This window comes from Corvus cornix, chromosome 21 (genome assembly GCF_000738735.6).
Source record: "Corvus cornix cornix isolate S_Up_H32 chromosome 21, ASM73873v5, whole genome shotgun sequence".
Lineage (NCBI taxonomy): Eukaryota > Metazoa > Chordata > Aves > Passeriformes > Corvidae > Corvus > Corvus cornix.
Genome location: NC_046350.1, coordinates 6,663,694 through 6,678,917, shown reverse-complemented (window position 1 = coordinate 6,678,917; position 15,224 = coordinate 6,663,694). Strand labels below are relative to the sequence as shown.

Here is a 15,224-nt window from a genome sequence, read left to right as displayed (position 1 = left end):
AGACAGCAGACCTCATGTCAGAGCATTGATAGTATCTCATTTCAGAGGCTGGGGGAGGTCGGGATGTGTTAAGGCTGAAAATATTTACAGGTTTTGAAGTTGAAACACAAACAGGAAAAGGCCTTTAAAAAGTGAGTGTAGTGGATATTCAAAACAGGGATTGCCATGGAAACGCCACAATATTTGCTTAAATTGACACAAAGGTTGCTGGTTGCAGGGTTCTGACTTCTTTGGCTCCATTTTCTTTGGCCCGACACCTATCACAAGTTGATCTCAACAACCCTCTTTTGTTTTGCTTCTTTTATTTTTGTCTGATGGAAATTAAAAAAAAAAAAAAAACCACCACCAACAAAACCCTCCAGTCTACAAATCCCACCTCATAGAAGGGCCTGAAGCTTCTGAACTTCTGACAAAGGTTGGAGCTAAGGCATTTTATAAGTTTGGAAGTAAGGTAAAAGTTCTTGTTATTTTAATCTGTGCATTTGTTTATTTCCTTTAATGCAGGAGTAGAAGGGAATTGTCTTAACTGTCAAGGGGAGCAGGGAGAAGGGCAAAACCTGTTGCAAAGGTAGCAGTATGTGCCCAAGGAGCATAGGACTTTTGCAGTCCAGCTCTTGGACCAAAATTTGAGAGATTTAGCTGTAGTTCCTAATTCTGCCTCAGATTTGCCAAGTGAGCTTTGACAAGTCCCTTAATTACTGTGGGTTTCACTAAACTGCAAATAATCATTCTCCTTTGTCTCATCTGGTGGTATGTGTAACATTTTTGGGCTTGAGATTTGATGTGGGGGTGGACAAGGAGTTCTGTGCTGCTGGATTCCCCCCAAAGGAGGGATGGCAGCACAGGCTCACGTGGGCAGCAATGCTTAGCTGGCTACAGAGGGAAGCTCTTTGCTATAAGTGGCTTAGTACTATAGGCTGCTTCTGCCACTGATTGACCTGGATTTTTCTGGGGAAAGTTGGAGTGTGTGGCCCACTGAATGGTCACCTGGGTGATTTGTACCTTGGCTTTTGAGTTGCTAGTACCACACATGGCAGACAAGGAGATGGGGATGCAGTGTGTTCAGCAGGGCATGGGATGCCTTGCCTTGCTGGCCTCTTGTGTCTGACCAAGGGCTCGGGTCTGTGGGTGGCTGTGGCATTTGAGGCTGGCGTCACTGCTTGTGCTCATGATTCACCTGAGCTTTGGTACTGCTCAGTAGGGAATATTCATTTCCTTTTGAAACTCTCCTCAGGGAAAAGAGACTTCACCAAGTGAAGGGAGGCCATCTAATTCACACTGTCTTCACCTGAGACCACCTCCAAAACAAAGAACTTGACTTCTCTCCTGGCTTTGTACACTGGAATGGACCTTGAAGCCTGTGACTTCTCAATGCAAGGTACTAGCTTTTGTTCTGTGATCAAACTGCTCTGAAGTAGGACTGGAGTGAGTGATTTTGGCTCTCCATAGCCTTCATTCCAGTTCCTGGGAAATCTCTAGCCTATGAAGTTTGAAAGAGCAGCTGGAAGTCAGTGGTTTAGGTGGTAAATGCATGGTGGGATGTTGGTTTGTCTTCGGCTGGCTTACAAGTAGGACTGGGTTTACTCCTGCCATCGCTGCTCATCTCTTCACAAACACCCAGCTGACACAGCAGAGTGCTGGTTTGAGCAGCTTCTTCTCTTCACCTCCTTCTTCCTAATGAGCTGCTGTGCAGTATTAACAATTAGCTAAGTTGTATGCATGGGAGTCCCCTGGGTAAGTATTGTGTGGGACAGTTTCTGATTGACTTGTTTCACAAAAGGAGTTTGAGGATGTGTGTGGTCACGGTGGGTAACTCAGAGAGGTTGTGAGGGGGTGGGACTCCGTGTTTCTAAAAGCTGTTTTACTTTCTTCTCTACTTGCCTGCCATCACAGCTTGTCTGCAAAGAAAGGTATGACACAACAATGGGATGATGTATTTCTTCTCAGTGGGATGGGGATTTGGAAGGTACGTGGTGGCACTGCCATACTGCTGCAAGTAAAAGGGGCTGAGGATCCTCGCTGTGTCTGGCCTTTGCATGACATCACATGTGCTCTGTAGGGGGCAGAGAGGTGTTGTCAGGGAGTGTCTCCATTCTGTGCTGACATCATTAAATGCTGATGATGCCTGAATGAAGATCAGCAACTGAAGTGCCTGAGGGGATTGGATATCATCATGTTCCTCTATTTTTTGCTGCTATGCCATAAACAATACCTGAGCAAAGCAGTGTGTGTCCAAAGCTGTTGTGGGTCACAGGTGCAGCTGAGACCTGAACTGGAAGGATCTGGGTGGAGGGACTGTATTGGCTTAGCAAGAGGGGAGATGAGAAAAGTCACACGGCTGAGATGTTGGTCTGGGGCTCCAGCTGTCCCTGTCCATTGGTGGCTGTGTGTGGCACAGAGGAATTTACTCATGTTCGGAGTGCTCTAGCCCTACCTGAAAGACCAACAGCCATGATCCTCTAAGGCTCAGCAGGGCTTAGTTCGTGCCACATGTTCAGAGCCTACAGACCTGAGTGCTTTCAGTAAGCCTGCCAGTAAAGAGTGTGCTTCAGGATGGGATAGGGGTGAGCTATGCCTTCCCACACCTTCCTAGTGCTGAAACACCTCCAGGGTCTGTCATGCTTTATTTGGAAAGCGTGGTTTTGAACTATTAATGTAGGGAACTCTGGTCTTTTTCCCTGTGTGAGCTGTTCTGGTGCTTGTGTCCCCTTTTAGAGCAATGGCACGTGCCTTCCCAGGCCTCCAGAGGCAAGAGAGCTTCCCAAATAGGAACTCTGCCTGAGGGAGTAAGGTAAAGGACCATGAAGAGCCTTAAGGTTTTACCAAATAAGACACAAATTCTCAGGTTTGACTGCAGCAGGTGACTTTTCTGCCAAACAACCCTTATGTGCCTCTCCAGAGAGGTCCAACATCCAGGGGGAAAAACTCTGCTGAGGAAGCTGCCTCATAAGTTCTGGGTCCATTTTTCCATCACAAGGAGCTTTACCTGTGACCCCTGTCACAGGTTTCTGCTTGTGTAGCTCCTGATACTGAAAACCCTGCACTGTCCATCTGACCTGGACCTGGGATGAGCAGAACCTCTGAGACGAGAAGGTAAGAGGAGACTGATACATCAGGAATTCTTTAAGTGCCGAAGTGATCCTTGAGGTTCAGGTTCTTGCAAATCAGTTATCCTTTTCCACATTTGTCTCCTCCCAGTACCTACTGGGTGCATTGCTGAGTGTCCTTCAGGGGCTGCTTCCTGAGGGACAGTAGCTCATTAGACAGTAGAAATATTTCCCTGGACTCCAGCTGTTTTCTGAGGTCCCCCTAGTTCTACAAACATCACTGCAGCGAAGGAGATGCATTTAGCCTTTCAGGCATGTGGCTTTGTGATCTCTCATGCTCTGGACTAGAAATCCCTGTGTTCCAGTCTTCAGCCCTGGAGCAAGTTGTATGGCTTCTACTTTCAAAACAAGCTCAATTTACTTTGGGCTACAGAGGCTGTTTGCACGTTCTCCAGAGCCCATCCCTAGGCTGTGATTGCTTTTTCACTGTTTATAAGCACAAGCTGGCTGTTTAGTCCTAGAGCTATAAGGGTTGGAGGGGGTTTTCTTGTTCAGTTAATGAAGGTAGACTTTTATGCAGGGGGAAAAAAGCTAAAAAAGTGTGGGAAAGGGATTAGAAATATCTGCTCTGTCTTTGTTTGAATTTGCAAAATATTCCCCCCTGTTTAAATCCTAAAGTAAAGCTAAATTTGGGGGTTAGCTTGGACTGATGGCATTATTTTTGCTAAGATCCTTGGGATTCCTGCATGGGCACAGCAGCGGAGGGAATGAGAGGGGAATACTGCCTTCCGCAGAAGTGCAGCTGGGCCAGCCCAGCCTGCCCTGACGGCTCAGATCCTGAGCTGGGCTGGGGAATACGAAACAGCCTTGCAAAATCCTTGTGGAAATTTACCCACCTGTGTATGAAATCAACTTGCCTGCCTTTGCCAGGAGGAGTTTAACTTGCCCATTAAAATACACATCTATTTATGTATTACATGTTCTGTGAGAGAATTTTTTCCCAGGCAGTTACAAAACTCAGTCTAGACTGTAAAGTGTGGCATCTGGTGGTAACATGCCATATACATATATCTGAATACAGTATCTCCTGTATCACCCTGCTTGGGAGTTAATAGCACATATCTGGATTACAGTGAGGCCGTTCCGTTTGCAGCACACTATCCTTGGATAAATGCTTGGCCTGGTTCCTGACAGCGCTGGTCTGAAAGAGGCTTTACCCTGCTTGCTTCCATCCAGGTACAGCCAGGCAGGCATTTCCATGCTGCTTGTCCCGACCTGTGGCCCCACAGTTCAGGTAGGCTGGAGGCAACAGTTCCCAGGCGGAGCTCTTCCGGCAGGGCTGAGTAGAGGAGAGGGAAGATGTTAAAAGCCTGTCTGGGTAAGAGCAGGGTTGTCACATCCATCTGCTCAGGCCCTGACGAGCAGCTGATCCATATTGTTAACATATTGCCTGCCATATGGGCTAGCTCAGCTCTCCAGGAACGCTTGGGAGACCTGACCTCTAGTGTGACAAGATGTGAGCATGAAGGACAGGTTGACAACAGCCCTTGGGTCTTGGAGTGTGAAACCATGTTTCAGCCACTTCCACTGCCTTCCCCTGCGCTTATTCCCGCGCTCCCTCGTCTTGCCTCACTCCCTCTCTTCTGTCTCTCTGAGGGTTTTTTCCTCCCTCCACTGTTTTCCGCATCCCTGGTCTGCACTAGATCAATGACCTTCACTCATAACCAGACTGGACAGTTCTGACTCCCTCCCCCGGGCCTTCGATCAGATGTTTAGTTGGCGGCTGTGGAAAGCTGAATGGGGGGGAAGTCAAAGGAGGGGAAAGAGGATCATGTGCTTGGCAGGCCTTATAGCTGTCCTTACCATATCTGGTCTGGGAATGGGACTGAAGACTGATCCACTAAGGTCCTTAGCACCTCCTGCTCACTTGGATAACAAGGGATGCTCATATAACCTCTTGATGGAGGGTGAAGTCCACCAATGGGATCTAAGCAGGTTGAAAGGTCTCAGATGTTCAGGAAAGGGCCTTGATGCCAGAGTTCAAGGAGGGAACACTTAAAAGGCTCTTGAGAAACATGGAGTGAGTCAATTTCGAAATAAAGGTAAGGGCAGCCCAAAGCCCTTCCAGAAGCCCTGCAGTGCCCAGCAGCTGGTGATTTTGCACCTACTCATGAGGAGGAATAGTTGTTTGAGGGGCAAAAGCTGAAGAGGTCTTCTGGCAGTGAGGAAGTTGGCTGAACAGGATCCCTCCCAGTGCTGAATGAGGCCTGACTACAGAGCCTGTGGTGCAGTTAGGTGCAAGCACAGGACTCGTGTGTGTGGATATGTGGAGCAGCTTAGCCCTAAAGGAGCCCAGGGCTTCAGTGGGGGCTGGCAGTTGCCTGGACGGCTGTCACACTGGAGACCAGCCTGCACCAAAAACTCAGAGGGATAAAGGGATGTTCAGTACTGGAGGAGACAGGACTGGGCCAGGCTTTCATGGGTTCAGACCTTGCTTTCCCTGTCACCTTCAGTCATTCTTTTGGATTCACGATGTCCTCAGTCTCCTGGAAATGTTGCTGATGAAGTTGGCTATCTCCTTCCTAAGGCTTCTGTCTTCACAGCTGAAATTTATGGAGGTTAAGTCCTGGTGCTAGAGAAGCAAGCACCAGTTTTACTGTAGACCTCAGTGGCATTGGGATTTCAGCCTTGGCTCCTCAGAAGAGGATTGGGATGTTTCCCAATCTTTTTTACCCATCAGCTCTGTCAGACCTGCTGGCATGACTCATTTGTCTTTTAGTGTCCCCAAGTAAGGGTTGCCTGGTTTTTTTACATGCCTGTCCTGTGAAAATCAATTATCCTCCAAAAAGATTTTGCCCTGTTCTTCATAAAGGTTTTAGACCAGTTTGGATGCTTTCATTTCTCTCCTTCCCCATATATCTGCAATTGCACTGATCCTTAATAGTGTTTATTTGTAGAGAGGAGCCCACTGAGATATTGCAAAATAAAACATAGTGATGAGTCGTGGTTTATTTACTCAAGCTTCACTGATGTAACAAACCTGATTTTATGTTAATAATGACTCAGAAACAGAGCTGGGAGGAGAAGCCAGATCTCCTGATTCCTTTAACCATCCAACAGTATTTCTTCTTGTCCTTCGATCCAACAGCAGTTCTCTGAGCTGGGATACAGGCAGTAGTTCTGTGGTGCCCTGATGAAACAGCTGGCTGAAAAAGTAATAGTAGTGCTTTGCAAGTTTGCAGGGTTCCATTAGCATTTAGGAGCACATTCAGCTCTAGTAGGCACTGTATATACACCGTCCGTCTGTCTGTCCGTCAGGCAGCTCGCCAGCCAACAGGGACGCTGACCTGCGGAGTTCCTCAAGGAAAACCAGCTGGAAAGCACTTGGAGCAATCAGTGCTAAGTATGCACATGAGTGTTCAAGGGAAATGCATGTTCAAAATGTAGTTCATAGAAATCTGTTGATAAAACCAAAACATTTTAAAAATGAACAAATAGTGTAAAGTGAATGGTAGCTGTTCTCTGATGTCTTCTGCTGGGGGCTCATTCCAGAGCTGGTGCTCAGCCCATGGGCAGTGCCAGAGGTGAGGCTTATCTCACTACTTGAGCTGAGTATGGAAAGGCTCTTTTAGCATATTGCCTCTGACAAATTATGTGGTAGTGCTGAGGCTCTTTTTTGCTATTACTGCAGTTATATATTAACTATTAAGAGCCACAGGTAAGCCATCTGCTGATGCACGAGGGCTGCATTTCTCATCCGCAGAACTATCCTGATTTTTGCCAGGGCAGTTTACAGTCTGTCCCAGTGTCTTTCTTGTGATTCTTGCTGAGTTTGTCTAAGCTGTACCTTAATAGAACATACAAGAGAAAAGGGGAGAGGACAAACTAAGGTGAGTTTGAAAGTAAAATGAGCAAACAATATTGCTAGCCTCGTCCTTTCAGAAGTCAAAAGCTACTCCCCTCCTCCCTGCAATTATAAGACTTAATAATACCAAGGTTTCTATGGTTCAGCATGCACACAGATCGCATTTCAGGTTGCTGTGCCCTGAAAGCAGGAGAACAGAGGGAGCAGAGGGAGCAGAGATAGCACTGTACACACATTGTTGTACAAAACAAAAATCTTACGTAACTTGCAAGATCTCAGACTTTAAGAAAAACGTGCAGATTTACAAGGTTGACATCAGTTGGCACATAGGAGCAATTTCTACTTGATTACCATGTCCCTGAAGTATGCTGACCTAGAGAACAGCCTACTCAGGAACCTGGTTGCCATCGTCCCTTGGCAGGGCTAGTTACAACAGGAGCTGAAGTCAGTTGTCCTGAAAGCCGGGAGTGATTTTTTTGGTAGACTTGTTTTACCTGGGGCTATCTGGCAGTGGAACAGTGCAGATCCTACCTGTGCTGGTCACATATGGTATGGAGCAGACGGGCTTTGTCCTCTCTACATCCATATTTGAGGAACTGGGAATTGGATGTCCTTGATCCCTGATACAGGAATAAAGTGAGGAGAGCTTCTTGGCATCTTCTGCTGTAGCAGCACAGCCCAGGGCTCTGGCTTTTGCCCCAAGAGACTCCTTCCTTTGGCCATGAGACTGGTGTATCCCTGGCTTTCCCAGCCCAGAGGGAGCTGCTGGAATATGAGGGGTGCTTCCCCAACTTGTCCCTGACTTCCTAGTGCTCCTAACCTGTGGGAGACCAGCCAGGGGGAAAGTGCAGTTATCCTTCCCTAGAACTGGATATCCAGGCAGAGCCTGAACACGGAAACAGGGACCATTTCATATGCATTTGGAGAGCTCTCAGGCTTTTGGTCCAAATTTTGAAACTCCACACAAATGTTCCCCTAGCAGAGTTCCCTCTCCTTTCCCAGCTGCAGAGAAAGGTGAAGGTGCTTCCCAGGACCCTACCAAATCAGTCACCTACCAACTTCTGTCCTTGCTCTTTGAACCCTGCCACGCTGGCTGTCCTCCCATTATCCTCCTCTGCCTGCTTCTTCCTCATTCCCCTGTGCCACTTTTTATGGGTTCACCAGAAAGGAGGGGAGATTTTTCTTCCCCTTGTTTGCTTCACACCATTACTCCCATCTGTTCATCCAGGCTCTTAGTTCCTTTGTTTTTCAGAGTCATGTGGATTTGGGTGCAATTTACACTCTCTGGGATGCTCTTCTGGACAGTGCTGGTGTGGGAAGGAGGTCTGGTTCACAGGCTAGCACAAGGGGTGGGGGAAATGTGCATCTTCAAATTAATCAGAATTTTCTCCTCCAGAAATGCTAATGGGGGAAAAGCAATTAAAGCAGCCTGTTTTTTATTAAGTAATCTGTGTTAAGAGCTTGTAATGAAGTTTAGCACCGTTGTGGCTCGATATTTCAGCTTCATCGGTTTGAGTCAAAACAATCCAAAGTGGGAAGGGAGCAAGGAGGTGAGCTGCTCCCCAGCATCCATTGTGCTGATTCTTGTTCCAGCTCGTTCTTGCAGATTTCCAGTGTAATGCATATGAGACCACTCACTCTTTATCCTGCCCAGGATGAGAAAGGGAGTTTTAAAGCCTGCCACGCAAACTGGATGGCTTCTTGTTTAAAATAACTGTTCTCAACGTGAGGGTGGCTGTGGCCCCTTGGAACAGACTTTGCCTCGTGTTTTGGGGTAGTACAAACACCAAGTTTTCCATAGGGAGCAATGAAAGGGCAAGAGGCAGCAGAAGCGAGGTGACACTGAAGAGCAGTGAGACCCCCCCAGCTGAGTGCTGCATACCTCTGAATAGGTTCATAAACCTTTCCTAACATCTGGAAAAGTTTTAGCTGCCACAGGGCAAGGATGGGGACGATACCTGCCATTTCTGTCCTCTGCACCTCCAGGCCTGTGCTCGCTTTGCTCTGAACAGCATGGCCCTGTGACCAGGAGGACAAACTGCTGGGGGCTGTGAGCAGCTGTGGAAGCAGCCCATCTCCTCCTCCTCTCCTTCCCCTCACTCCCAGAGAAGGAAAAAGAAAAAAAGGGACAAAGTCCCTTTAAAGAACTACATGCCAAGCCTCTGCCGTCCTGTTTTATCTGAAGTCCAACCGCATGTTGTTCCAGGGCCGATCCGCTTTAGCTAATTAATAATCTGACAGGAGCCACCCAAGGGATTAGCTGCTGAGATGAGCTAGACCAAACCCCCAGCAAATGAGCCCCACGCTCCCTGGGGACTCAGAGGTGACTTTGGGGGGCAGGGGGTTGCACCACATGCAGAAGGGTGTCAAAGCCCTGAAGGGGATTTATGGCATCTGGGAGGGTGAAGGGGGAGGTGAGGGGTTACAATTTATGAGATGTAAACTAATAAATCAGTTAGTTGAAGAGGGGAAAGGGGGAAACACCAAATTAAAAGATAACGTCTTAAAGGAACAGTGTAAATTGATGGCGCTCCCTGTGGCAGGGGACACTAGGAGAGTTCCCAGTGCAGACCAGTTGTACCTTCCTCTGCACTGGCAACCTGGGAGAGAGGAAGAGGGAGACTGCAAAGCAGAAGAAAAAGGGGTGCTGATGCGGATTGGAAAGAAGAGAGATGCATCTTTTTGCAGTTTATGCAAACAGTTGATGTGTTGGCTTTTGTGGCAGAGGCCACCTCTTTTGATCGCAGAACACAGGGGCTGTGGTGCCCCTGGCCGGTGAGAGCTCAGTGGGTAAGGGGGGCTTGGTCGTCCTCTGCACTCAGTCCTCGCATTCAGTTAGGCTTCCTGTGGGGGAACGCTTTGTTTCCCTACTTCTTAAATGGGATTAGTGGAGAGAGTCAACTTGGAGCAAGACAAAATTACTGTCAGGAGAGCTGTCTCAAGACACTGTGATATTTTTTTTTTCTCCAAATTTGCCTCTTCAGTGAGTCTTCAGGTGATTGTGAGGTTTGGAGTTTGCTCCTGAAGAAAGTGCTTGGTTTTGTTCTGGAGCCTTGTAGAGGTCTGGAACTTCCTGGTGGTGAAGGTCCATTTCAGATTCTCTTCTGATTTCAGGAGCTGCTGTTCCTGCTGGGCAGGGCAGTGGCCTTGGGCACAGGTTTTCCCCTGCCTCTTCCACTGCCCAGTCCCAAAGCTGGTTTGCCTTTCCATACCAGTCTCTTCTGGTGCCTTGAAACCTCTCCTGGCCCACAGTTCATTCTGAGAGCATGCATGCCCAGGCCTCAGCTCTCTCTAGGGGCTGCTGTAATGCAAATGGTAATGCAAGATGGGATTTCCAAAAGCCGCCTTAGGGAGATTTGTAATCCCTGCCCCATGACGGTGCTAGACACAAGCTAATGGAGAGGGGCATGTGTGAGCCCTCTCTGCAGAGCCAGAGCAAACCTCTGAGCCCTTGCCAAAGGCCAAGCTTTTGGCATTGTTCCTTGCAAGGGCAGGAGACTCCTTTATTTCCTCCATCCCCACCTAGCCTGCAGCAGACCCGGGGAGCGAGGCAGTGGCTGTGGAGTGGCCCACTGTCACAGGAGCCAGGTGAACTCCTCCTGCCCCACCCCACCTCACCCCACCCCATTGCCTGGAGCCAGCCCAAAGTCTCTGGGCTGGCCCAGCGTGAGCGACAAGCAGCCCTGAGGTGGTCGCTGTGAGCACCTCTTTGCTGAAGGGGTTGGGATCATGTGGATGCTGCCCTAGGGGAGCGTAGCGCATAGCCTGCAGATTGCTCTTCCAGTGGGGCAACTGCGTTAAGCCAAGAAAACTCATCTGACTACTTCTACATATTTCCATCTAGAGAGCTACCTTGCAGCTTGCAGGGTCCCCCACACAGACATGTTGGGCTCAGGTGGCTTCTTCTTGTGATCTCAAAAGGCAGAGAATGGAGAGGGAGCAGTCCTGTGCCATGCTGGAGCTGAACTGTGGCCATAAGCCACCGTCCTGGGGGGCACTAGCTTGGGCCTGTGCTGCCAGAGTGGTCTGGAAATCTCCTGCCAGCACTGCACCATCCCATGCCATTCCAGCCCATCCCTCCTCATCCTGCTGTGCTTGGGCAGTCTCATGGTGGGAGCACGTGGGGAAGCTCTTCTGGAGGCTGGGCTGGCAGTCACACCATTGCAGCCTCTCATATACACAGCCGTGGTTTGGCCTCCCTCCTGCAAAGCTGCCAGTAGCCCACACTGCTCCTGACCAACATCATTAGTGCGGGTATTTATATTTCATTAACAACACTAAACCAAAATGGCATTAAAAGCAACACCAGTGATAAATAGCTTATTAATAAACAGGGAATGGGCTGTACCACGCACAAATTCAATCCCTTCCTAAATGTGTCTCTACCACTAAAACCAGCCTTTTAACTCCTGCTAATCTGGAGAAATTTGAAGGATGTTTTGGGGGTGGATGGTAATTAGATGAAGGCAGGGGGTGGGGGCACATAGTGTCATATAGTTTGGTTCTTCCTAAGGCAGCTGGCTGGGGTGGGAAGATGCAGATTTCTCAAAGTGCTGTTGTATTTCCATTGTTGCGTGGGACTTGTTCAGTTGTGTTTCTAGTGTAATTTTGATAGTGTTAAAACAGCAGTAGTATAGAAAGCATGAAACAAAAAAAAGCAGAGAGACTGAAGATGCAAGTGCGTGTCTGCCTTTGATTTTAGTGTCCTCTCCTGTTTCCCCTACACTTTTTCAGACACCTCTGCTGGCTTGGGAAAGACCATCCACAACAGCCACCAGCACAAAATCTCTTGCTTGCACCAAACCCAGTCTCTTCCAGTGATGTCTGAGGACAGCCAGCCCTATTCTTATTCCTCCTTGTCTGTTTATTCTAGGGATTAAGAATGTTAAAAATGTGGCTTTTCTTGTAAGCTTGTCAATCAGCTTATATTTTTATTTTCTGAGGTTTTTTGCCCCCAACTCATTATTCTGCGAAATTACTTCCTATGCTTCTGTCCCACCCGAAGTACAAAGGCTCTTTTATTGTTCTTCCTGCTCTTTCTTGCCACAGTAAATTAATTAACTCAGAAACTTGGATGAAGTTGGAGTTTAGGGCCCCCCTCAAACCTCCTCCAGGTTTCTCAGAGAGGTTCCCCTCTCCATACACATCTTGGGCACTTTTGCAGTGGGGAGGACAAGGTACAGGGCTTTGCCTTGCTTCATCATGCTCCTTCCATGCAGCACAAACTGCTGCCTCCTTTGCATCCAGCCATACTCCCCTGCTCCCAGGGCATTTGGGTCCCCCCACTTTCCTACATCTAGTGTGTGCTTAGCAGCATGTGCACTTCCATCCCCAGCATGTTATCTCCAGAGGCATCAGGGCAGCACCAGGTCCTGGGCACGCTCCTGTCCCATACTGCCTGCATAGGCGTGCCTCGATGCAGCTTCCAAAGACTGGGCAGCTCTTGAGTTAGTCATGCTCATCTGTGTTGCTCTGCCTGAATGTACCTTACTGGCTTAGGCTGCGGTGTTTGCAGGTTTTAGACAGTTACTTTGTGGTCTCCCTGCTTTGGACTGATATACTTGCATCATGCAAGGGCTTTTTGTGGAGAACAAGCCCTCTTCCCCAACCTGATCATGTCTGAGTTGGCATCAAACATAATTCTCTGCACTTCTATTCTAAGGACAGTAGTAGTCCTGAATGTAGGATTTGAGGTGCAGCTGGGATCTTTCTGCTTCCTCCTCTCTTCATCCTTAGGTCCTTCTGACACAGGCGAGGCATGGGTTGGATGGGAAGGGAGCACAAAAAGATTTCAGAGCTGGCTGGAGTCACCTCCATGACCTGTGTTTTGCATATGATGGAGAGCAACCAGAACCAGAACACGAGACAGGGTGTTTTATCATGTGTTTGCATGCCAGCATGGGCAGTATCGTGGGTCGCACGTCTCCTGGTTAGCTGAATTGTGAAGTGTGTGCCCTGGCAGAGGCATGTAAGAGAGGAAGCTCATCAGAACCTGCCTGTTGCCCCTCAGCTGATTGTTTCAGGGTCTGTCCCTTAGCTGACATGAGCACTAAGATACTCGGATATTCAGAGCAGGGAGGGGAAGAGAAGCAAAAGAAACCAGGCATCAAGATAATCATGATTTCCCCAGAGCCATGATATCCAGCATCATCTCTTGGTCTCACTCTTGCTACACAGCATCAAGGATAAATAAAAAGCCCCTGATGCTGCTTACCTTCTGTGGTCCCAGCCCCAATCCCGGGGCATCCCTTCCTGCAGAGAGCTTGGCAGAGCAGGGTCAGGGTCAGGAGGGAGAATTGGCTGTACTCAAACCCTTTCTTCCAGAGGCTTGGAAGGACTCAGAGAGTAGATGTGGTGTGGGAGTTGGCCATAGCACTGGATGAACATCTTGACTGTGGATGGACAGAGAACACAGAGAGAATGCAGGAACCTGGGATCTGCTTAACTGTAGGCAGTAGAGATTGCTACAGCCAGCAGAAAGAGGGAATGGATCAGACAGAAGTGCCCTGCACAATTACTAACCATGAGTTGGCAGGGGGAGGGGTTTCTCAGCCTTTGAGCTTTTCACCCTGAAGCCATTCCTGGAAATATCCCTGAAATATGTCCTGTCCACTGGGAAGACCACCCCTGCCCAGTGAGAGCTGGTGCCAGTAAGGATGGTGTCAAGGCTGCTTAGGATTGAAGGTGACAAAAGTGGTCTCTCCCTTAGTCCTACTCTATTACTGTGCTTCCTTTTCATTCTTTTGGAAGGATTTCTGTTACACATTACTTACTGTCATCTGGCAGATCTTGGGCTTTCTCTCCCCTGAATAACCCAACAAGGATGTGATGTCTTGAGCCCTGCTTTTCACTATGGAGAGGAATAGCCCCTGTGTAAGGGACTCTTGGGTGGAAGGAAGCATAAGCTTCCCCCATCTGCTGAGGCATATGTTTGATAGGAAATTGTTACATGCTCCTGGGAGAACACTCTTTGCCACTTTGGAAGGTTATTGTGGAAGCTGTCTCACATCAGCTCTGTGTCTGAGGGCTGAGGGAGCCGTTTCCTATTTCATACACTGACAGTATGAGAACAGGCAGACCTGAACTGGTGCTCTGTGTCCAAGGAGTGGCTTCCCACAGGGCATGGAGCCATGCTGGGGGGGAAGCTGATCCATACCCAGCTCCCAAACTACTGCTATTAGTGCCCACCCCAGCAATTCTGCAAGCTCTACAAGCTGCCTGTTCCGTTGCAGCTCTCTCTCTATGGAGTGTCTTCCCTTGGAAGGAATTTTAATCAAACTTGACTGAGGAGTGCTGAAAAACATGAGGAAGTAATTACAAACATGAATTTACAGCCTCCTGGAGTACCTCCCTCCTTCTCTCTCTTTGCATAACGCCTGTGTTTACCCTGTTTCATACTGTTACCAGTCTCATTCCTCAAGCCCTCCTCCACTTCACTACCTCTGTCCAAACCCCATGTGTCATATTTGTGACCCTCAGTGCTGCCTCAGAGAGAAGAGCAAAAGTAGAGCCAGTTCTGGGAAAGACTGTGGCCCTCACTTCCTTCTGTGAGGGAGTAATAAGCCAGCAGGAGGACAGTCCCAGGAGGAAGTTGCAGGTTCCCTGAAGGAAATTGGCTGGAACAGCCTCCCTGATTATCTGCGATTTCCCAGCTAGATAGGCCCCAGGAGAGGGGGTAGGCTGGAGCAAGGTGGAATCAGCCTGGAAATCAGGATGGGCTGGATGCTTCCTCCATAACATGTTATTTTCTCATGTATGCTCTTCTTGGGAGTCTTTCTTTTATTATTATTTATTTTCATGCATGAAATCATTACTCTGGGAAGGCTCTTAGCTTGGCTGACTGCAGGATCCATAACCAGCTCCTAGGGGTGGTCACATATTCCAGTGCCATTCACAGGTTATGTACCAGCGTTGTTGGCTCTTGCTCCCTGATTCCAGGTTGTGTCCTTCTTTTGTTCCATGTGGGCATAGAGTGAGTCTGTGTGTTGCTTGTATGAACTGGAGAGCTTTCACTGCAGAGACTGAGCCTTTCGCAGAAAGCAGAATGAGGAGAATTGTGTGGGTGAGACGCCAAACCCAGTCCAGTTGCCTTGAGCAGGAATTAAATGGCAAGGTGTGAACTGTATGTGGGGGTAGCAGAAAAGCTAAACCACTCAGTCACTTCTTCTCTCATCTTCACTTTGCTTTCTTCTTAGACCAGTAGAAGAAATGGCTGGCAAGTTACTGGGCACTTGGAATTCCATGTGACTGTTCAGACAGTTGCCAGCCTGTGTAGGGATTAGGAAGAAGCGTGAATTTTTTGGTGGAATTTA

General features: G+C 48.4%; 1 protein-coding gene across 4 annotated transcripts in view; it reads left to right on the top strand.

The window, feature by feature from the left end:
- Positions 1-15,224, top strand: part of CASZ1 (castor zinc finger 1) — a 198,772-nt gene that overhangs the window by 33,774 nt on the left and 149,774 nt on the right. For all 4 annotated transcript variants that reach the window (XM_039564074.1, XM_039564079.1, XM_039564076.1 and 1 more), the window contains exon 2: positions 1,235-1,378. In XM_039564074.1, the coding sequence (XP_039420008.1) occupies positions 1,345-1,378 (34 nt within the window). In that variant the 5' untranslated portion in view covers positions 1,235-1,344. The remainder of the gene's footprint in view (positions 1-1,234; positions 1,379-15,224) is intronic.